The 25,152-nt window shown below is 45.8% G+C and overlaps 1 protein-coding gene across 1 annotated transcript; it reads left to right on the top strand.

Annotated features, from left to right (window-relative positions):
• Positions 1 to 668: 668 nt before the first annotated feature.
• Positions 669 to 23,674, top strand: LOC306766920 (ly6/PLAUR domain-containing protein 1-like; the record flags this gene model as incomplete). Its single annotated transcript, XM_079254778.1, has 3 exons — positions 669 to 699; positions 773 to 904; positions 23,433 to 23,674. The coding sequence occupies 3 exons, from the start codon at positions 669 to 671 to the stop codon at positions 23,672 to 23,674; spliced, it is 405 nt and encodes a 134-aa protein (XP_079110904.1).
• Between the last annotated feature and the right edge of the window lie 1,478 nt (positions 23,675 to 25,152).

The following is a 25,152-nucleotide window of genomic DNA, read 5'->3' as shown; positions in this document are numbered from 1 at the left end:
CAAACGCAGGATTAATAAAGTACTAGAACCGGCAAGTTGACAAAGCAGGACAGGATAGACGAGAATTCAACCAGATTCAACAACTGAGACCTGGTGCAAGAAGAACAGAAAGCTACCGTTTACTGTACTCCAAACATAAACGGGATGTGTTTAAAACGACCAGATTAACAACTGCAAACTGGTGGAGGTAATAAAGTAATCGGTTAGCATCAGATGACTGAACGGTAGCGGTTCATCGAAAGCACAATACAAGGTTAGATAATGTGTTGCATAATAAATGAGCCTGACGTCCTGCAGAGTATTATAAGTTATGAAAAGCCTGAAAGCCTGAAAGTTTGAAGCTGTAGTACAGACGATAGAAAGTGATCCGTGTTCTGCATGCGGTGACAGAGCACACTAACATGTAGATGCTGATACTCTGCAGTGTATTTCAGGGGTTCAGAAAACTCTTTTGGCTTCTTCGTAAATAAAGGACATCGGTAAAGGGGGGGCATCTATAAACAGAAATACACAAATATGAGCTGTCGTTGTGAGACATGATTAAAATAAAGGGACACGTCTGTCACATTGATTCAAAGCGGTTGAGTCAGACGAAGTCGTGTCGGAGTTTTCTCCGTTTAACAGTCAGATGGATCATTCACTGTCATTTCCTATAGACAGAAATCAGCATGGAAAGGAAAAGAAGTGTTGTGGCCGCAGGTGGGGTGACGGTGGAGGTGGAGGTGACGTGATGAGACTGGACTGAATGTGTGTGTGTGTGTGTGTGTTGCAGGGTTGGCTCTTCAGATTCAGTGTTACCAGTGTGAGGAGATGACACATGACTGCTCCACGCCGGAGTTCATCGTCAACTGCACCGTCAACATGCAGAACATGTGCCAGAAGGAGGTTTTAGTGAAGGATAATGGTAAGTCATCCTTGTGGAGCGTGGCTCTTCCACCTGCTGGTGTGTGTCCGTAAAACTGCAAAAACATCATGAGATTCTGCTTCACAGAGCGCTGACGTCTTATTCTGGCACCTCAATCAGAAATGTAAAAGTACTTTTTACTGTAATGAGGAATAAATCTTAATCCTGAAGTGGCAGCTTTTGTGGGAAGTTGCTGCCTCTTCCTGAGCAGGATCAGTTTGTTTGCATTGGTTACTGCTCACACAGTCATTCTCTCCTCAGCTGGTGGAAATGTTGGGAGTTGTGAGATGATGTCAGGAAAATCTGTTGATATTTCTGGCATGCTTTATGTAAAACAGCTCAAAGAAAAAGACCTCTTCAGGGTGCTCAGCTGGTGGCGATCAGAGCCAGAAGAGCCAGGGTCGCCAACGCACCGCAGGGTCTGTAGGTCAGCATGTCAGATCGCGCTGATGGATATGAAATATATTTTCATCTCAGAGGGAGATTTTCCAGATTGTGTCACTCACCAGCCGGTTCATCAGATTCACGTTGCCAGTACCAGGTCGAACCCTTTCAGAACTGCTTTAAGTCTTGGTCTCATAGATCCAACAAGGTGTTGGAAACACTCCTCAGAGGTTTTCCTCCATGTTGACATGAAGCATCACACAGTTGCTGCTCATCATGATGAGAATCTCCCGTTCCACCACATCCCAAAGCTGCTCTGCTGGACTGAGATCTGGTGACTGTGGAGCCGTTGGAGGACAGTGAACTCATCGTCATGGTGGAGATGATGTGAGCTTTGTGACATGGTGCATCATCCTGCTGGAAGTTTCCATCAGAAGATGCTGCACTGTGCTCAGAAAGGGATGGACATGATCAGCAGCAGGACTCAGGTAGGCTGTGGAGGTTAAACCAGGTCATGTTGGTACTAAGAGGACCAAAGTGGGACCAGAAAACCTCCCCCCACCATTCCACCAGCAGCAGCCTGAAGCGTTGATCCTGACGGCAGGATGGATCCATGTTGTCATGATGTTTCCAGCAGATTCTGATCCTACCATGTGAATGTGGAGCTGAACTGGAGACTCATCAGACCAGCAACGTTTCTCCATCTTCTATTGTCCAGTTCTGGTGAGTCTGTGTGAATTGTAGCCTCAGTTTCCTGTTCTTACTGACAGGAGGGAACCCGCTGTGGTCTTCTGCTGCTGGAGAACATCTGCTTCCAGGCTGGACGGGTTGCGTGTTCAGAGATGATGTTCTGCAGATCTTAGATGGAACCAGTGCTTACTGGTCTTCCTGTTGTCTTTCTGTCATCTCCAACCAGTCTGTCCATTCTCCTCTGACATCAACTGGTTATTTTCTCTTTTTTAGAGCTTCTCTGTAAACCCTGGAGATGGTTGTGCGAAAATCCCAGTCAATCAGCAGTTTGTGAAATACTCAGACCATGTCATGTTTAAAGTCGCTTCTTTCTTCTCATCCGGATACTCGGTTCGAAGCAGGAATGTTGCCATCATAGCTTGTATAGACACGATTATCAGAGAAACACCAATTTTATCATTATCATTATCACTCCACAGTCATTTCCAATCACTAGAAATGTATAAAATTAAACTGAACACTTATTTTATTTTAATATGTTGGTGCCAACATAACAAAATCTTACAGAATCAATGCAAAGTTACCAAAATGTCACATTTAGACAAAACCGCTCTGCACAGTAAACAATAAACCCAACATCCAGTATTTCTCATTTATCTTTACTTTGATTTAAAATGCTGGTGATTGTTCTGATCTTCTTTAGAAGTGATGATATTGATATTAAATTAATCATGGTGTTTATTTAACTAATTGTGAAGTTAAGTAATTGCGACACCCCATGTGTGCTAATGAGACTCCGTTTGTTGCCATAGTGATGCACGGGAAACGACAATGAGTCTGTGACCACAAAATAAAGTGCACATTCCTTCATAATGATATAATCATGGTTAATTTTTATTTAATTTTACTTTATTTTAATCTTCGGATGAATTATGAAAGTGTCACCAAATGGTTTTCCTAACAGTCAGGGAAGTGTGAGCTGCAGCCTGTAACCATGCAAAGTCCAGAGACCGAGACTAGAGTCCAGAGGGCCCAGCTCAGGGGGACGGCCCAGAGGCAACGGCAGCAGCAGGTCTGGAGGACCGGGAGGCATGACCCCCTCGGGCACAGGGGTCAGAGGAGGAGCGTCCTTTTCTGGGACCCCCTCAGATGCAGGTATGGACCAGGACAGGACTCCGCTGGCGTGGGCCATTGACTTGGTGGCGACACTGGAGCAGGAGACCACGCCCACGAAGTGGACCGTAGAGCAGGAGACCACGCCCACGAAGTGGACCGTGGAGCAGGAGACCACGCCCATGACGTGGACCGTAGAGCAGGAGACCACGCCCATGACGTGGACTGTGGAGCAGGAGACCACGCCCATGACGTGGAGCAGGAGACCACGCCCATGACGTGGACCGTGGACCAGGAGACCACGCCCATGACGTGGACCGTAGAGCAGGAGACCACGTGCATGACGTGGACCGTGGAGCAGGTGGCGACGCCCATGACGTGGACCGTGGACCAGGAGACCACGCCCATGACGTGGACCGTAGAGCAGGAGACCACGTGCATGACGTGGACCGTGGAGCAGGAGACCACGCCCATGACGTGGACCGTGGAGCAGGAGACCACGCCCATGAAGTGGACCATAGAGCAGGAGACCACGCCCATGACGTGGACCGTGGAGCAGGTGGCGACGCCCATGACGTGGACCGTAGAGCAGGAGACCACGCCCATGACGTGGACCGTAGAGCAGGAGACCATGCCCACGAAGTGGACCGTGGAGCAGGAGACCACGCCCATGACGTGGACCGTGGAGCAGGAGACCATGCCCATGACGTGGACCGTAGAGCAGGAGACCACGTGCATGACGTGGACCGTGGAGCAGGTGGCCCATGACGTGGACCGTGGACCAGGAGACCACGCCCATGATGTGGACCGTAGAGCAGGAGACCACGTGCATGACGTGGACCGTGGACCAGGAGACCACGCCCATGATGTGGACCGTAGAGCAGGAGACGATGCCCATGATGTGGACCGTGGAGCAGGAGACCACGGCCCTGACGTGGACCGTGGAGCAGGAGACCACGCCCATGACGTGGACCGTGGAGCAGGTGGCGACGCACATGACGTGGACCGTAGAGCAGGAGACCACGCCCATGGACGTGGACCGTGGAGCAGGAGACCACGGCCCTGACGTGGACCGTGGAGCAGGTGACCACGCCCATGACGTGGACCGTGGAGCAGGTGGCGACGCACATGACGTGGACCGTGGAGCAGGTGGCGACGCACATGACGTGGACCGTAGAGCAGGAGACCACACCCATGACGTGGACCGTAGAGCAGGAGACCACGTGCATGGGGTGGACCGTCGAGCAGGTGGCGACGCCCATGACGTGGACCGTGGACCAGGAGACCATTCCCATGACGTGGACCGTAGAGCAGGAGACCACGTGCATGACGTGGACCGTGGAGCAGGTGGCGAAGCCCATGACGTGGACCGTGGACCAGGAGACCACGCCCATGACGTGGACCGTGGAGCAGGAGACCATGCCCATGACGTGGACCGTAGAGCAGGAGACCACGTGCATGACGTGGACCGTGGACCAGGAGACCACGCCCATGACGTGGACCGTAGAGCAGGAGACCATGCCCACGAAGTGGACCGTGGAGCAGGAGACCACGCCCATGACGTGGACCGTGGACCAGGAGACCATGCCCATGACGTGGACCGTAGAGCAGGAGACCACGTGCATGACGTGGACCGTGGAGCAGGTGGCGACGCCCATGACGTGGACCGTGGACCAGGAGACCACGCCCATGACGTGGACCGTAGAGCAGGAGACCACGTGCATGACGTGGACCGTGGAGCAGGAGACCACGCCCATGACGTGGACCGTGGAGCAGGAGACCACGCCCATGAAGTGGACCATAGAGCAGGAGACCACGCCCATGACGTGGACCGTGGAGCAGGTGGCGACGCCCATGACGTGGACCGTAGAGCAGGAGACCACGCCCATGACGTGGACCGTAGAGCAGGAGACCATGCCCACGAAGTGGACCGTGGAGCAGGAGACCACGCCCATGACGTGGACCGTGGAGCAGGAGACCATGCCCATGACGTGGACCGTAGAGCAGGAGACCACGTGCATGACGTGGACCGTGGAGCAGGTGGCCCATGACGTGGACCGTGGACCAGGAGACCACGCCCATGATGTGGACCGTAGAGCAGGAGACGATGCCCATGATGTGGACCGTGGAGCAGGAGACCATGCCCATGGACGTGGACCGTGGAGCAGGAGACCACGGCCCTGACGTGGACCGTGGAGCAGGAGACCACGCCCATGACGTGGACCGTGGAGCAGGTGGCGACGCACATGACGTGGACCGTGGAGCAGGTGGCGACGCACATGACGTGGACCGTAGAGCAGGAGACCACGCCCATGACGTGGACCGTAGAGCAGGAGACCACGTGCATGGGGTGGACCGTCGAGCAGGTGGCGACGCCCATGACGTGGACCGTGGACCAGGAGACCATTCCCATGACGTGGACCGTAGAGCAGGAGACCACGTGCATGAGGTGGACCGTCGAGCAGGTGGCGAAGCCCATGACGTGGACCGTGGACCAGGAGACCACGCCCATGACGTGGACCGTGGAGCAGGAGACCATGCCCATGACGTGGACCGTAGAGCAGGAGACCACGTGCATGACGTGGACCGTGGAGCAGGTGGCGACGCCCATGACGTGGACCGTGGAGCAGGTGGCGACGCCCATGACGTGGACCGTGGAGCAGGAGACCACGCCCATGACGTGGACCGTGGAGCAGGTGGCGACGCCCATGACGTGGACCGTAGAGCAGGAGACCACGCCCATGACGTGGACCGTGGAGCAGGAGACCACGCCCATGAAGTGGACCGTGGAGCAGGAGACCACGCCCATGACGTGGAGCAGGAGACCACGCCCATGACGTGGACCGTGGACCAAGAGACCACCCCCATGACGTGGACCGTGGAGCAGGTGGCGACGCCCATGACGTGGACCGTAGAGCAGGAGACCACGCCCATGACGTGGACCATGGAGCAGGTGGCGACGCCCATGACGTGGACAGTAGAGCAGGAGACCACGCCCATGACGTGGACCGTGGAGCAGGAGACCACGCCCATGACGTGGACCGTGGAGCAGGTGGCGACGCCCATGACGTGGACCGTAGAGCAGGTGACCACGCCCATGACGTGGACCATGGAGCAGGTGGCGACACCCATGACGTGGACCGTAGAGCAGGAGACCACGCCCATGACGTGGACCGTGGAGCAGGAGACCACGCCCATGACGTGGACCGTGGAGCAGGTGGCGACGCCCATGACGTGGACCGTAGAGCAGGTGACCACGCCCATGACGTGGACCATGGAGCAGGTGGCGACACCCATGACGTGGACCGTAGAGCAGGAGACCACACCCATGACGTGGACCATGGAGCAGGAGACCACGCCCATGACGTGGACCGTGGAGCAGGTGGCGACGCCCATGACGTGGACCGTGGACCAGGAGACCACGCCCATGACGTGGACCGTGGACCAGGAGACCACGCCCATGACGTGGACCGTGGACCAGGAGACCACGCCCATGACGTGGACCGTGGAGCAGGAGACCACGCCCATGACGTGGACCGTGGAGCAGGAGACCACGCCCATGACGTGGACCGTGGAGCAGGAGACCACACCCACGAAGTGGACCGTGGAGCAGGAGACCACCCCCATGACGTGGACCGTGGAGCAGGAGACCACACCCACGAAGTGGACCGTGGAGCAGGAGACCACGCCCACGAAGTGGGCCGTGGAGCAGGAGACCACGCCCATGACGTGGACCGTAATAAGTTGGGAGGTTCTATGCAGCTTCTCTGCACCAATACTCCAGAATAGTCATTCCATTGTCCACTGGGTCCAGTCGGGCTGGTTGTCGGTGGTGTGGGGAACCAGTTGCAGGACAGAGAGGCAGGAGGAAGACCAAATGCAGGAAAAGGTTTAATCTTTAAACCAAGTGGAACAGAACGGAGAACACACAGACGATGATAGACAAACTAACACATTGAAGCAAACACAATGAAGCAGCAAGTGGGAACAGAAACCAAGCACTACAAATACTGAGAAACAGAAAAAGACACAGGTTGGATGGATTGAGTCCAGGTGTACCTAATCAACAGCAGGCAACACAGGAAACAAGACAAGAGGGAACTAAACTGGGAAAACTACAAAATAAAACATGAAACCGAAGCCAAAAAGACACAAACCTTGACGCTCTTACTGTTAGTTTTGCTTCTGAACGTAACCCTTTTCCAACCAAGCCGTGTGTGTGTGTGTGTGTGTGTGTGTGTTGGTGGTGGTGGTGGGGGGGGGGGGGGTGTCTCAGTCCAATGCATCATGGGTAATGACGTTTCCATGTCAACAAGAATCTAGCCACATTAAACAAACTTGTCTCAAAGTCCGAAATACATTTGATTACTATTAAATCTGTTCAGTTGAACGACTCCATCCCTTTAAAACACTTAAACTTAAAAGAATTTTTTACAGATCAATATAATAATTATTTCTTCTTTAAATAAGAAGTGACAGAAAATCTGTGTGTTCGATAGGGCTGCTTTGAGATGCACAATTTGAATTAAAACCAGGCAGACGGCGGGCAGGGTAATCCACATCCACACAATAAAATATTCTCCTCTGATCTCATCCAACAGGCTCCATGATGTCGTTGTCAGTGTACAGCTCAATTATTCCCAGGATTATGAATGAAATAGGTGGAAATGTTCACTTGTAAAGTCTGCACAACATTGAAACATGACTGAGCACACGGTGTTGGTGACTGAAGGCCTTTACTGCCAGCAGTTTGCTCAGCCGGCTGAAACTTTAATAAAAGCCCTGCATCCACCAGCAACAAACAAACAATGCACCGCATCGCTCTTTATGACTTAGAGGAGAGCAAAACAATTAATGAGAATGCTACGTTTAGTGTTTTCTGTTACCACAGCTACAGATGTAAACTCTCAGCCCAGAGAATCAAGCCAGCCTCCAATCACACCGCCGCGTTTGTTTCTTCTTATTGCATGTAGACATGTCAAAGACGGAGAGCATGAGTGGAAATTATCTCTGCATTTCATTCAACTGATTGAATGAAATGCAGATTTCTGCCGTCTTACATGCAGTGGTGTCAAACTGGGGGGGTTAAACGGCGCCATTCACGCTGGTTCTGCTCCAGAGTGGGCGCCGTGCAAAAGTTCTCAAACCTTTTGTGTTTTATTTTTAAATTTCTAATTAATTGATATCATAATTAAAGTTCATTTTCCTGAATGAAGGTGCAGAGGATGAATTTTGCACCAACAGTAATGATGGATGTTCTTTGTCCTGTCGCACCTCTAACATGGTGCAGAATGGTTCAGTCGAATGGTTGTTATCACTCTTCAGATGACTCACTGTGCACACAGATATGAAATGGTTTCCCATCAAGGCGTTCACAGAGGAAATCTCTGTTCATTCACCATTATCCCATCTAGAAACCCATTGCATGTGGACGTCATTGTGCTTCAATGTTTTGCTCTTTTCAGACTCATTCTCATGTTATATTTGCTGTAAGTGAAACCTGTGAGTGTTTTAGGCGGTTAAATGATTATTTACTAAATATTCATATTCCGGGCACCGCTGGTTGAAGGTATTAATTAGTCTGGGTTCTTGAGCTAGGTGGGCGTCAGCGTGTTGCTTCTTCGTTACTGGTGGAAAAACATGGCGTTGCTGTGTTTTACTCCATCTTGTTATTAACCAAAGACATGCATGTTAGGTTAATTGGTCACTCTAAATTGCCCCTAGGAGTGAGTGTGAGCGTGAGTGTGGTTGTTCGTCTCTCTGTGTGGCCCTGCGATGGACTGGCGAGCTGTCCAGGGTGTACCCTGCCTGTCGCCCAAAGCCAGCTGGGATAGGCTCCAGCTTCCCCGCGACCCTGAATTGGAATAAGCAGTTCGGAAAATGAATGAATGAATGAATTGTTATTAACCAGGCACTAAAGGTCATTTGTCCTGTGTAAAGACTCCTTCATTTATACACCCAGTTGAAGGGCTGTTTTCTCTTTTTCTCCTGTTAAATTCTGTCTTTCTGTCTCTTCTCTCTCGCTCTCCTTTTCTTGCTGATGAGCAAACTCAATAGGGTCCTGTCTTCAGAAAAGTGGATCCCAATTCAAAGGGCAGGCGCACCCCACTGTAGTGTCGACAGCTCTTTAATAAGAAAATTTCTGCATGAATGCTCATGCACATCCAAGCCTTTATCTATTATCATTACTGCTGCTCTGCATAAAACGACGACTTCTAAATTCAACTGGCCGCGCCTTAAAGCAGTTTGAAATGCAGTAGATACGTTCACACATGCCCGGCCTCTTCATTGCAGTGTGCTTCAGCAATAAGAATAAAATCAGTCAAGCTCAATGATTCGCACTAAGTATCCTGCGATTGTCTGGACAAGCCTGTAACTTTGCATACAACTCTGCAATGCAGAGAGACAGAGGTGCAGAAGCACATCCTTTATGCAGCGATTTTCTTTCTTCTTGTTCAGAGATTAGTCTTCATCTAAAAAGTGTTATGCAATCCTATTATATCCTTATTTGCCTAAAAGTTGAGAGAAGATCCAACTAGAACTTACTACCAGGGTGGACAGCCTTATTAATCCACAGAGTCCATATAGACACAAGCAGCGAGTGTGCTTCACTTTCCATTATTCTCTGAGAAATTGTAGTAGAAGACAAAAGTTGGTTGGAAGGTTTGTTAGAGTAGATTGTGGTAAAATACCAAATGAGGCAGAAAATTTATGCTGGCAAGATCTAAAAAGGAAATGATGTAAACACAAGTCCCATTAGCGCCCAATGCTAATTTCGCTAATTACTTTTCTTTGTACACAGTAGCTTTGTGACGCGTGTGTCTGCAACAATGCAGATTGTTGTTGTTTGCACGAGTAACTCTGTTTCTGAGCAGTTCTGAAAGCAGTAATGGATATTTGCAGTTGCTCAGTGAATAAATGTGGAAACAAAAAGCATTATCAGCTCCCTAAGCTGGTGTTTCACCCACTGTACCAGTGATGGTTCACTAAAAACTTGTCATATCCTGAAGGTCACCAGTTTCACCCACTGCCAAGCTTCAGATTTATGACCTAAAAGCTAGCAAGGTCTCTAGTCTAACGAGTCCAGCAAGTGAAATTTGGAAACTACAAGACAAATGAGAGTTCTTCTGTATAAACTTTTAAAACTCATGTCTCATCTTTTCATGGTTTGTTTTAGCTTCTTCCTTTTTTTGGCAGTTACCAAACTACACATTATTTTAATACAACACCGCTGCAATGTAAATGAAAACATAATTCCAGGATTTACAAATTTCATGAGTCACATTTTATTCCCAGTAGAACATAAACATCATGTCAGACATTAAAACTGAGACATTTAATCATTTCATGGAAAATCTGAGCTGATTGTGAATCTGAAGCAGCAACACGTCTGTAAAAAGTCGTTCCAGGACGATGTTTAGCATCGTTAGCATCTCCTCTTCTTCTAACATCTGGAAACATCTGGGAAGTGAGGAGAGCAGCTGCTGGAGTTTCAGGAGAGGAATGTCGTCCCGTTCTGGTCTGATGCAGGATTCCAGCTGCTTCCATGATGCTCCAGATGTTTGGTACTGGTGGAACTGGACTGCAGCAGACCAGTTCTCCTGTTCCACCATGCTGCTGGGATGATGCAGGATGTGGTCCAGCATGGTGGAACCTGCAAGGTCTTCCCTGAAAGAGACGTCTGGATGCTTTGTCTTCCTTCTGCATGAAGCACAAACAGGCCTTTCCTCTCAACATGTTACTAAAACGAATGTTAACAGTCACGATATATAGTTTGCATGTATTGTTTATCAGGCGACTCTCCTACTGAATAGTTTCTGTCTTCATTAGAAAGGTTACCGTTAAAACGTGTGTGTGAGAGGTCTGATTAGGACTACACACTAAACTTTAGTGGTTCCAATCACAAAAGATTTTTGCTTTGATTTATGACAATAATTGGCAGAATGTTTCTCTTATTTAAAGTTTTAATAAGCCTCCTTTTGTGGGAGAATTTGGTTTACAGTAAAATCCTCTGCAGATAAAACATAAACTGGCTCCATGACATGGGACCTGTCCCTGCTTTCAAACACAGCTTCAGCAGCTCTTCTCACATCAGATCTGCTAGAAGAATTCTGGTTTGGATTTATTTTCTGAATGAACTGATGCCCTTTTTTAGGAAATGTCTAAGTACATAGATGTAGAAGTGGCCATGGTGTAGTGGACCCTCAAGAAGTGGGTATACTCCCAATTTTTTTTTTACCTTTTTTTTCACGAAACAGAAAAAAGTCGCCCAGAAAAACGCTGTTTCAGAAAAAGTGACAAGTAAAACTCTATTTAGTTTACCCCAAAAATCCATCAGTATATCTGCTCCTTGTCACAGTTTCTGCTCTTCAGTTTCAGGGAGGAAGAGTTATGAAATGACTAAACCAGTCCTGGGACACAGACTGGTGAGAGACAGGCTCATAGACATATAGTTTTATTATGTCTATGTTTAGGCTAAAGTTAACGCAGCTGATGGCTAACTGGTTAAGGCTAACCTGAGCTGCTGGGTGATGCAGGTACATGTGGTACTCATACTCTACTGGGTTTGTAATTGTATAAGCTGCATCACAGGGAGTTTAGCAGCAGGAATACTCCGTATACCCACGCAACCTGGACTACACCACTGGTCAGAAGCATATTAATTACAACAAAAAGCAGGGTACTTTGGCCTTCCTGTCATACAAATAGTTTCATCTGTTTTAAAAGGAGAAATGCTCACCTTGGCTGTGATCAGATTGTCCGCTAGTTCTCTCGTTCTTATTTTTCTAATTTTATCCCTCATCTTGTTTGTGAAAGTGAAACTCAGACAGCGGCACGATGGGACATTTGGCTACAGGAAGGAATAATGATGCCGTCTGCAGTCCAGAAGCAGCTCCAGACAGAATCCCTCAGAATCGAGTTTGGATCACACGCCATGTATTTAACTTGTTATTTCAGATTAATACACATTTTTTTCAGACAATGCAGAATATAGAAGAAAAAATTACCCTTTTTCAGTCTTCAATCTAGATACGAGAGCAACACAGAATGGACAACCGCAGCCGTGTCTCCCCGAGGTCACAGCTTATCTAAATTAACTTTTGCTATTCTAAGAGGTTAATTCACTGTATCAGGAAAAAGAAAATGAGAGTGAGGTTTGTCAGTCATTTACATTCATTTGGTTAATTACAGAAACTGACGCAGGATGTGATGGATGCTCACTGTTCAAAGACAAGAGTTTATTGAAACCACATGGTTAGATTTTGAAGGGGTGCTATGATGGTATTTGGAGTTTTCTGAGCTTTCTACAGTGTTACAGTGTTGAATCCTCATCAGACATGTGAACGGCACTGTTTCTTATCACCTAAACACATGTTTGAGTTTTAGTTTGAGTTCCAGCACGCTCTCCGTTCGGTTTCCATGGTGACAAAAAACGCATCGTTTTAGAGAGTTTTTTCTACTTGGAAATCCTTGTGACGTCCCGGGGGATAAGGTTCGGTGATTGGTTACCTTCTACTGGTTAACAAGGGCATGTACAAATACATCAGGCGGGTGGAAAACGTGGGATAAAGTTATTTCCAACGATGGCTGGTGAGTTTACCAAAGAGAGACATCCTGCTGCATTCGTTGCTGTGGGTTGCTGTTTTCCACTTCGTTTTCAGGCTCTGATTCAGGTTCCAACATGTAGGGCTGGATGCTATGTGTTGACATTGTAGTTTTTTTTTTTTTTATTGAGTTCATATTAGCCTAATCCTTCTGTTTATGAGACGTTACAATGACGGTGAAAGCAGGTGCGGTGCGCGCTCCCGATGTAGTGCAGTGGCGGGAGGCGGGGCTTAATGCGGAAGAGTCTTAATCCACTCGTTTTGCCCGCAGGCTGATCTGACAGCCTACGGAGAGGGTCGGTCTGAAGTAAATAAAGCCATTTGTGACAATAACTCCATCAATCCCAGCCCTTCTGGGCTCAGAAATAAAAATAAATTAGCCTGAAATGCACATAATAGTTCCACTTTTAAGTATATTTTCATTCTCAGCAGGGAAATGTGTTTTATTGACTTCTTGTGTTTTATGATGTTTCAGTCGTCCATCTCCTGAGGTTTAACTCAAAGCAGATCTTTTATGTTGCAGCTCTGAATACAGGGAGACACATTTTGAAGAGCTGCAAGCCATTTAAGCGATTTCTCTTGGTTTCTGGCAAAGTATGCAGCGATGTCCCATAGATTCTGGATTGTACTGAGTTGTAGGCTTCTCTTCAGTTTCATCCGATACAACAAATAAGTTACCAATAATGAGTGGTTGGACCCTCTTCTTCTCTGGAGGGACTCAGTGAGAGGCGCCCAGCAGGCTTATCAGTGCCTGTTCTTTGGGGTTCACACCAATGGATGAGGGTGTAGTCATCCTCCGCCTTCGGGTGGTGCTTATGCAACAAACAGCAGCTTAGAGTACCCAGGCTTTCTGGAGTCCTTGGATGAAGTGTTGGAGGGCACTGCCTCCAGGGACTCCCTCATTCTGCTGGGACGCTTCAGAGACCTGGAGCGGTGTGATTGGGAGGATGGATGGATGGCCATGGTGGCACAGGAAGAAGCAGATGTATCTGTCGCGTGGACGTGGATTAAACAGCTAGTCTTTGTAAATGATGTCCAGAAGCAACAGCATGAGCCTTTCGTTGCGCTGCCACATTAACAATGTGTGAAACAAAGACAGTAAAACTGAAAAGATGACACTGAGTTAGACGTCACTTATAGACGTGTTTACTGGGTGGTAACTGTCAAGGTTTGTGGAGGTGTGGACCCAAATGCAGGAAGAAGGTTTTAATCTTCAAACTAAACAGAAAACAGGATGGAGACAAAAGAGGAAGCTACAGATAAGCTAATGCAACACAATGAACCAGCAAGTGGGAACAGGGGTATAAATACTGGGAAACAGAGCAAGACAAAGGTGTTTTTAAATAAACTAATAGAGTCCAGGTGAACGAAATGAACGGGAAGGCAAAACAGGAACCAAGACATGAGGGAACCAAACAAGAAAAACTACTTAATAAAACATGAAACCGGAACTAAAAAGACAAAACAAACTCCAAATCATGATAGGCAACCAGAACTCCCAGTGGTGTGCGGAACAATTTTCCATTATTAATCAACTGTTAAATGAAGTTGGGTAATACATAATATATATATATATGTTCATATTATTATCAAATCCACACCATCATCCTTGTTTTTTATGGTTGTCGAAGTAAACCATGGAAAACTCATGTAATGCTGCTGGGAAGATGTCGCATGATCAAACTTTTACAAGGAAAGCTGTCATCACAACATATTTATACTGGAACTAACAAATGTCTGTGTGAAGTGTGTCTGATAAACAAAGGGTCTGTCATAAAGGTGGTACTTTGAGAGCCTGATTTAACCCTTTAATGCATCATGTCTACAACAGTGGACACTTATTTAAAAGCTGTTTTCTAGTATTCAAGTCAGGATGGTGTATTTGCAATTTTGTCGCTTAAGTGGACATTAGGAGAGTCACCCAACACACTGCCATTCACTGAAGCATACAGACATATGGGATAAAATGTCTTATACCATGGTCAGTGATCATTCTTAAACTGGCTGCATTATTTTTGTGTATACGCACATGTAGTCAGCATGTTAAATCACTGTAATATCCCTCCGTTACAGGCGTCACCATAGCAACGCATTAATCAGCTGGTTCAGATCAGCTGGCATTTAACCGGTGAATTATAGAAATGTGCTGTAGCTTGACTGTGGTTGCTTAGCATAAAAAGCACATCGACAACATAAAATAGTTTGTATAGTATAGCATCTTTAGATAAATAAACATTTATTATAAAATGTTCACTGTGTGGGACCATGGTATAATTGGATTAAACAACTGGGATCCATTAATTGGACGGTTATAATGCACAACGCGGGGTCTAGCACACCACGATGCGCAGCCTTACATATATACACGTACATGTAAATACCATTAGAATAAGAACATTATACAAGCCTGTTTTTATAGAACATTTCTATCATGTAAAAATGAAATGTATTATTTTATAAATACTTCTTTATCATAGATAAAATAACTAAATAAAAAGTCAAATAAAATTAAAGACTTAGAGAAGTGCTTCTGTCTGTAGAGTAAAATACTGCATGTGAAAAATTTGGCTTCTTTCTTTAATAATTCGTGGATCAGAGTGATTTTCCGAGATGGTACTTGATGTTAAACAATCTGAGAACCACTGTCAGAGACTGTAACCAAAAGAGCAACAGGTGGATCAAGATGCGTCAGAATCCTGACAGGTCCTGATAAGTTCTGCAGACAAACACATATTCAGGGTCATGAGCACAATGGTCTGTTCTTAGCCAGTCTGCTGCAGTAATGTTCCCATCAGTTGAAAATGTGGTTATCTCCCAGTCTTGCCATTAACAGCACAGTAATTTATCATTTTGGTCAAACTCCCGAGCACTTGGAGCTGCCCCACAGCCCTGAAAGAGGATCACCCGCTCACTTCCCTTTGACTACTTTAGTTGATCTTGACCTGAGGTCACGGTTTAGCTGCTTTTAAAGCTTTTTAAGTCTCTGCCCATTTTTACTGCTTTATGTCCTGATTCTGTCCTTTGGAACATTTATGCAAATAATTTCTTCCTGCCAGTTCCTATAAAAAAGTGTCATGTAATTTAATGGCCTACTTAAATGGATTTAGATGGATAGTAAACTGTGCAAGCATGTCCCATGCGTCTATGTTAAAGTCACCTACACCACCGAGAGGATCTTTTTAAAGCGGCTCTATGATGCTAATTCTAGTTTTTTGAGCTTTCTGCAGTGTTATAGCGTTGAATACTCATCAGACATATGAGCGGTGCCGTTTTTTTTTTTTATCACCTAAACGCATGTTTGAGTTTTCCAGCACTGTCTACGTTTGGTTTCCATGGCAACAGAAACCTTTGGTTTAAGAAAGTTTTTTCTACTTCACAATTTTAGTGACGTCCCGTGGGAGGGACTCAGTGATTGGTCATCTCCTCTAAGGTTGTGGTCGTTCACAAGAGGAAAGCCACACCAACCTTCACTGCTCAGTATAACTACTGCTAGCAGTTGACCAATCAGACGCAGCCGCAGGCAGGACAGAGGGCGGAGCTTTCTCTGTCCGCTTGTTTCTGGCAGAGGCTGATCTGAGAGGATCAATACAACATGAATGAAGGGGTTTGTGAAAAATGCTTGATTATTTCTTGCCCTTCTGGCCTTGCATATTAGAATACCATCCATCCATCCATCCATCTTCTGCCGCTTATCCGGGGTCGGGTCGCGGGGGCAGCAGCCTAAGCAGGGAAGCCCAGACTTCCCTCTCCCCAGCCACATTTGCCAACTCACAGCAGATGGTCTCCAGCAGTAGAAGACCACAGCGGGTTCCCTCCTGTCAGTAAGAACAGGAAACTGAGGCTACAATTCACACAGACTCACCAGAACTGGACAATAGAAGATGGAGAAGATGTACCTACCTGGCTTTTATATACATTTTGTTTCATGTCCAAACTGCTGGTATTTTCCCTACGTGGGCCCCACATGGGCCCCCAATGGGCATCGGCCCCTGGGCCCATGCCCATAATGCCCATTGGATAATCCGCCCTTGCCTCCGTCCTATAAGAAAAGAACAGCTCAGGTGAGAGAACTAAAGACATTTTTACGTTGATATCATGTCATATAGCTGTGGATAATAATAATTTGCTGTGGTTGACATATGAATCTGGCACAAACAGGGAGATACAGCAGGGAGGGAAAGGAATGCCAGAACAGGCGTGGGTAACTCCGGTCCTGAAGGGTCGCAGTCCTGCAAGTGGTTTGGATTGCTGGTTCTCAAGCAAGCACCAACCTAGGAGAAGGGATTTGGGTTTATCGATCTGTGTGACAGGGTTCAAACGGATGTCACATGATGTTAGAACACACCGTATCTTGTGTTTTTGAAGTGAAACTTATGACGATTGAGCAAAATTGATTTTAATTCATGCTAAAACTGTTCTTCTAACAGTAATGGCAAAAAGATTACCTGGTGGTATTGTTGTTTCAGACCTCTGCAATATGCACAGATTCAGATGTGGCTCTAACCACCCCATGGGGTAAAAATTCTGTTTTTAACTCCAGAACAAAGCATGAATGAGTCCTGGGCTACAACAGGTGTTATCTAGTTCTGGATTTATTTATAGACAATGTTTCCGGGTCCTGCAGTTGTGTTAATAAACTTCTCCTGCAGAAGAGGGCCACAGTCAGGCCAGCATCCTACCTACGTCCTCCCAGGCAACTCAGTTTTATTCCTAATGTTTTCCTTAGCAAAGTTGAATTGCAAATAGGGAATAATTGTGCAATAAATCAAAATACATAGGTGGCGTACAGGACTCAGTTGTGTACTTTCATTAAGATGGATGACACCAAGACTGAGTTTTTAGATTAGTGGTTATCTATTACTACAATAAAATGAGGACATATTAATATACTATTATTATACTGTTATGATTATTAAAAAATATGGGCAAGTTTAATTTTAAGATAAGTAAAGGCAAATATTGAATTTAACCACACCAGCAGATTAAATTATTTATTACGTTATTGGTGTGCCGAGTCACCCCTATGATGATGAATTATTCTGTGGGCTAAGCCCCCCGATGATTAAACTGTCTAGCACCGCCCCTGGCAAAGATGTTAATTTAGCTCAAGGTTGCATGGGGTGGGGTAGACCACGGATCCTCAAACCAGGTCCTCGAGGACCAGTGTCATGCAAGTTTTCCAATAGTCCCTGCTGCAACACACTTGATTCAAATGAGATGATTTAAATGAGAAGAAAATAGCATTTAATTCAGGAAATAAAGTTGAAGGCAAACTCATTCAAAATAGATTGAATAAAGAGATTAAAACAGCACAGAGAGCTTATAAAGACAGGGTTGAAAGGCTTTTCAACAACGGTAAGCCCAGAAATGCCTGGCAGGGCGTTAAAACCCTGGCTGGCCTCCCCTCCATCTCTGCCTTGTCTGGGCTCTCAGCAGAGGAGTGTGTCCACATGGCTGAAGATCTAAACACCTTCTACTGCAGGTTCGACCAGTGTGATTACACCCAGGAGAGGGAGGAGCTCTCTGCAGAGCTCGTCTCCAGGCTTCAGCCCACTGAGAACCTGCAGCTGCTGCCTGTGGATGTGGAGCGCACTCTGAAGAGGATTAAACCCAACAAGGCTCCTGGACCAGACCAGGTCTGCGGGCGCCTGCTGAAGGTTTGCAGCAGTCAGCTGGCTGGTGTCTTCTGCTCACTGTTCAACCGTTCCCTGGCTGAGCACATCGTCCCCTCCATCTGGAAGTCCTCCATCATCTGCCCTGTGGCAAAGAAGAGCAATCCCAGCACCAACAACGACTATCGGCCTGTGGCTTTAACATCTCTGGTCATGAAGAGCTTTGAGAGGCTCGTCATGGCCCAGCTGCAGGCTGATGTGGGGATGCTCTCCGACCCACTGCAGTTTGCGTACCAGACGCGCAGAGGGGTGGATGATGCTGTGCTCACCTTGCTGCATGGTGCCATCACCCACCTGGAGAAGCCCAAGTCCCATGTCAGGTTGGTTTTTGTGGATTTCTCAAGTGCATTTAACACCGTGCAACCACACCTCGTGGGACGTAAGCTGCTCCGGATGGATGCCAACCCCCACCTCATCCTCTGGGTCCTCTCCTTTCTCTCCAGGAGGGATCAGAGGGTCAGGGTGAATGGTCACCTCAGTACTGCCAGGACAATATCTACCGGTTCTCCTCAAGGTTCAGTCATCTCTCCACTTCTCTTCACACTATACACAAATGACTGTAGGAGCTCAACCCCAGGAATAACATATATCAAGTACTCAGATGACACCGTGATCATTGACACCACAAATACCGATAAACTTCTGCAATCAGAACTGGACTCATTCTCACTGTGGTGTAAGGACAACTGTCTGGATCTAAATGTATCCAAGACCAAAGAAATGGTCATTTATTTCCACCATGGCCAGTGTTCCACCTCCTCACTCACAGTAAACTATGAAATAATTGAAAAGGTTCATTCATACAAATATCTTGGCTCCATAATTGACCATAAACTCACATTCCAACTCAACACTGAACAGATCTTTTCAAAATGTCAACAGCGCCTCTTCTTTCTCCGTAAGCTCCGCAAACTTCAGGTTCACCAGTCCATTCTCACTGCCTTCTATAAATGTTTCATTGAATCCATTCTCACATTCAACATCACTGCCTGGTTTGGTTTACTCACTCTCACTCATCACAACATGCTCAATAAGATTGTTAAAATCAGTAGTAAAATCATAGGTCAGGAGCAGCAGTCACTCAGTACCATCTATAACACCAGAGTCTTGAGAAAAGGCACCCAGATCTCCACTGACCCCTCGCACACCCTGCACTCTCACTACACCCTGTTACCTTCAGGGCGCAGGTACAGGTCCCTCCCTCTGAGAACAAAGAGGGCCACTTCCACCTTCCTTCCCACCTCTATCCGTCTGTTAAATGGTTGATGGCTATTGCAGACCGTTATATTTATGACTGTGTATGACATATTGGTGTCAATTATTGTCAATTGGTGTCAAATGAAGTTCCTAACGGATAAATAAAGTGAATTTGATTTTTTGATTCAAATCAATGTGTATTTAGCAGACAGATGCAGAGCTTGTCTGAGTCTGACTCTGGTGGGTTCCAGCATGTATTATTCGAACATTGTCACATCTTTATATATATATATATATATATATATATATATATATATATATATATATATATATATATATATATATATATGAAAGGAAATAACTTCTCATCCCGGGAGTGGACACGTCTGTTGACCCGCACCCCCAGCTAGCTGAGCATGCTCTCTAAAATCACCGAACAGACGCCGGCGAAAGCTGCAGCTTCTCCTCGAGAGCGGTGTGGGGTGGATGTGGACCGGCACCCCTCACGGACATGTGAAGGTTCGGACACAGGAACAGCCTGCTCTCCATAGAGCTCACTGCAGGCTGAAATGAAGGACCAAGGCTGAATTTGGGGGAAAACATTTTGAAAACAATATTGTTGGACTTTTAACACCCAGATTAAATTGTTAAACAATGTATAATAAGGAAGCTTCAACCTGCATGTGTGGATTTCAGGGTGAACTGAGTTCAGTGATTTCTGGAAGTCTCCCCGAGTCCATGCACTGGTTTCCAGCAAAGCATAAAGTTGTTTTTAATGCCTGAGAACCCCAACATCACCAGTTTAGACCTCCTTTCTGGTCCCATGCACACAGAAACTCCATTATGAAACTATACACTGGAAATGTCTTTGCTGTTTACATCGAGGATCTCTTCTCTGGAATTGTTCCATCATTTTCAGACCCAGTTTGTCTCAGACTGGTGAAGCTCTGTTGGTCAGATTTAAAACCAGCTTCTGTTTTCCATGAAGTGGTAAAATGTCTCGGTTTCATCATCTTTTGTATGTTGGTAATAAAATGTTTATTGATGTTTGTAAACCACCGCATTGTTTACATGTACAAGTATTTAAGTACTGCACATTTTTCAGAATAACCCAATGTTTGACTGTCCAATATGTTGAAAAAGCCAACATTTCTTATGGGACGTTTTAGGATTTTTCTCTAGATTTGACTCCGGCTTCCTCCCACCGTCCAAAACATGCATGTTAGATTGTTTAGTTACTCTAAATAGAAGTGAGTGTGGACGTGAATGGTTGTTTGTCTCTCTGTGTTGGACCTGTGAAGGACTTTTGACCTGTCCAGGTGTACCTGCTTCTCGCTTGATGATTGCTGGGATAGACGCCAGCTTCCTGGTGACACTTTGTTGCAACAGCCAGTTACGAAAATGGATAAATGTCGACATTTGTTTCCTTTTTTGCCTTTTTGATATCCTGCTACTAATCTTTGTCCCATCTGGGCAGAACTCTTCAGCAGTGCCAGACTTTCAGGGGTTTTAATGCAGACCTTAAGAGAAGCCAGGACGTTGTCTTTTTTTTCACCATGTTTCTTTAGAATTACTCCACATCTTCTGGAACCTCTGCCAGGATTAGCAGTATGCATGATAAGCGAGGATACAGACCTAAATGAGTCTGCAGTTCTCTGGGTGTTGACTTCCGTTGGGAAAAAGTTAAATAGTTTATGGGTTATTGGAAGGTTATGTGCCCATGAAATAAAATGTCATCCAAATGTTAAAGACTCCCTCCAGGCATCTTCCAAACAACCTGAGACAAACTCCAAGCTGCTTCAGCATAAACCATGTGTGGAGTGTAAAATATGTGGATAAATAATCCTGTCAAAGTTTTCCACCAACTGGATAGACTTTATTATTTATGTGTGTAATAGTTGCTGGAAATGGACAAACTCTGGCAACGCCTTTCAGAAGAGTTTGGAGAAGCTTGTGCACTTACTGGAACTGGAGAGATTTACTTTTTCAGGGATGGGTTGGTCTTCTAAAGGTTTCAGACATTCAGAACTGTTTGGAAAGATGGAGCTCGCCGTTGTTACGGGAGGGTGGGGCTCGATAAATTAAGTGCAAAAAGAGGTTGTGAGAACGATAAGCGAACAAACTGGTCATTAGCGGACAGCTGTGCAGCTGATGAATACGGCTGAAACAAGGGTCATTAGAAGGACAACCTCTGGTTGCTCTGATGAAGTGACTGAGGAGGAGATTGCATTTTAGCGCCGTCTCATCTGGCAGCGCCGCACAGTGCAGTAGCAGACATCTTCCATGCTGATTGGGTGCAATCTTTGCTGTAAACTGCATTTACTCTGACAGTAAGAACAGAACCAGAAAGACGTTGGGACTATCCATCCATCCATCCATTTTCTTAAGTCCAGTTAAAGTCACAGGGAAGCTGGAGCCCCATCAGGCATCGTACACACTAGGTAGGTCGCCAGTCCGTCGCTGGAAGCTGGTTGAAAGTAAAGAAAAGCTGCATTAATGCCAGCTGGGAAACTGCTTCCATACGTTTACATGAGGAGCAGTTGGCTGCCGGGTTGGATTTGTTGGGGGCTTTGCTCAGGGTCACCGCTGTCACCATCGTTTAAACCTGCCACGTTTGAACCAGCGCCACCACCACACCACTGTTGATTACACTCAGAAGGAGACGCTCTTCTCTTGCTGGTGGACGTCCTCATTTCAGCCTGTTTACATGGTTTTAAACAAACAGGTGGCATCTTGACATGAAGCTGATTTCAGTCATCCGTGTGACAGAATATGTCAGTGCGCTGTTGATGTTTATTGCCTATTTTAATAAATATATGGTCTTCAAGGGGTCTAAAAGGCAGAAATCTGTTGGTTTCTGTAAACATTTACCACCTTTTTTCAGAGACTACGTCTTGTGGTAATCATTTGTGTTTTTATGTGATGTTTTACTGTAATTATTTTTAAATAAAAGTTTCCCTGATGGAGTTGCTCTTCACACCATGGCTGATTGATGCAACACAACCCTGCTTAACTGCAACATGGTTGTAAAGTACGCTGCCTTGTGTGAAGAATAAAACAAAAGTACAGATGACGCATAGTAAACTGATGAGCTAGTTCATCACGTGGCCTTAAGAAACCTAAAAAAAGCCTCATTTGCAAATAATTATAAACAACGTAAATTACAAACACATCTGGCCCTGGGTTTGTTTTAACGTCCACTAGCATATCAAAGCACAGAGGAAGTTTTATAGCTAAAGTTACACGTTAACATACAAATATCTTTATAAAATTACATGTACAATTTAATATTTTATTAATATTAGGTGTTCAGTTGGATTGGAAAAGTCTTTCTTTCAAAATGCAGCTTAGCTTAGGTCACAAGCTGCTGCCTCATTGATCCGATGCATCGTCAGGCTTTAATGAGAAACTACATAATGTACATTTACACCGTTATGTAGAATTATATGCGTAGATTTAGATTTACCGTCGTCTGACTCACTTGTTGCTGCGCATCATTAACTACATGCTCATAGAGCGCAGGGCTGCCAGAAAACTGCGTGCTGGTACCATAATATTCCTCATGCATGGACAAACTGTGTTTCTCTTAATCCTTCCTCTGACCTGCGAAGCACAAATACCAGATAACTGTAACGACTTGCTGCACGGAGGAAATTAAAGCAGTTTTTAAAACATGTGAAATCATGCTTTCCTTCAAGTTCAGGTCCAAAAGATGAAGAAGAAGAGCCTCTTTATCGCATATTACACACTCCCATCTGTTTCTCTCCCTGATCCCTCTCCCACATGAACACACACATTCTCACACACACACACACCTTTCAGCCCGTTGTCTCATTACAATCCTAATGCGTCCATTTCTAACTGCAGGGATACTCTACCGTAAGTCCTGCGCCTCGTCAGGAGCCTGTCTTATCGCCTCCTCTGGCTACCAACAGTTCTGCACCGGCAAGCTCCACTCAGTGTGCATCACCTGCTGCAACACACCGCTGTGTAATGGGCCGCGGCAGAAGAGACGACCCCAGCCATCCTCTGCAATCAACCTGCACACTCTGCAGCTTCCTGGGTTCTTTCTGCACACCCTCCTCCTGCTGTCCTCTATCCTGTGCTGACAGACCACCTCAACGAGTGACGACGTGTCCAGAAAATGTTCACAAACTGAGACAGTCACAACCCGAACTGTGTCAGCGGAGAGTTATGCTTTCAAATGTAAATTTGTGAACAAGCTTTAGGCAGTGTCTGTGTTTGAGTTTTTGGCTTTTTATTGCACATTGCCTCTGGAGTTCAAACTGAAACAGGAACATAGTATCATCATTCATCAGGTGATGGTGCCACCGTAGATGTAGCTGGGTGAGATTAGGTGTAAGACGGTAGCTTAAAGTGGATTTTACAGTAATTACTGACCCCCAGGTCTTATTTAGTCACCTCCCAAAATCACTAAAGAAAAATAAGAAGAGAAAATATCTTCAAATACAAATATTTTACTGTATTAATACTATTATCTGGTTTATTGTTTATTTTTCAGTTGGTTTACAGCTTTATAGATTAGGAAAGAAAATGGCATGTTTAGTTATTTTAGGGTGGAAAAGAACAAAAGACTTTCTTCATTTGTCATTACACTGTTTGTGCAAATGTTCAGAGAGTTATAGGAGCTTGTTTATCCTTCTGGCTGTTCAGTACGCTGTCCTGTCATGACTGGAATTACACCAGTTTGCAGAAGGAAAGGATCGTGTTTTTTTACTCTGTCACCACCTTAAAGATCTGACGCAGCTTCCTAAGAAAAAAGGGAAACATGGAGCTTCCATCAATTCAGAGTAATCCAGGCTCAACATGGGAGTTCAAAGTCGTGAGGATGGAGAGATGCGGTCCAATCAGTTCCCAACGTGGCACAACTGCCTCTTTGCTAACACCATTAGTTCATCACAGTTCTGGTAAAAAATACACTTCAGCACAGCTCTATGTTGTTTTATTTCTTCCAGTGCCAAATAATCTCATCAAGTTGTCAATTTGAAATAAATAAGTGAATGCAGTTAACACAGAGCTGATTGTGCTGCTTCTGTTTACTGACTGCAGTGATGTCTGTACTCATAGGGATGACTTTCTTCATCTTGACAAGAACTGGGCAGATTACTGGTGAGCTAAACAGATAAAACTAGGAAAGAAATGTGGGGTATTTGTAAACCCACATAAATCAACTTCCACAGTAATCTCAAGAAAAAAACAGATTAGAAATAAGTTGTTATTTGGACTGTAATTGATGCTCATTGTATGGTTGCAGAAGTTGTTTATCAGCTTCAGTTTCAGTCACCAGTGATAGAAATATGACACGAAGAGCAAACGTGTCCATTTTCTGCCCATTTCCAAAGAGCAGCTATTATGGTGGAAATTACGCTCTTTTCAAGCAGTACTCAGATGTTGTTGAAGAGACTTATGTGAAAAGATAAGTAACTGCTGTACATTATTACTGTGTAAATGTCTTGTAAACAAACTTACACACACACAGACACACACAGAACCACTTTTAGCTTTGATTAAGAGCCACATGCACACTGATGAGCAGTTTTCTTAGCCATGCAGCTCAAATACCTTG

The sequence above is a fragment of the Telmatherina bonti genome (assembly GCF_933228915.1).
Source record: "Telmatherina bonti genome assembly, chromosome: 15".
NCBI lineage: Eukaryota > Metazoa > Chordata > Actinopteri > Atheriniformes > Telmatherinidae > Telmatherina > Telmatherina bonti.
The sequence above is the reverse complement of the archived record's forward strand: the minus strand, read 5'-3'. Positions and strand labels throughout refer to the sequence as shown.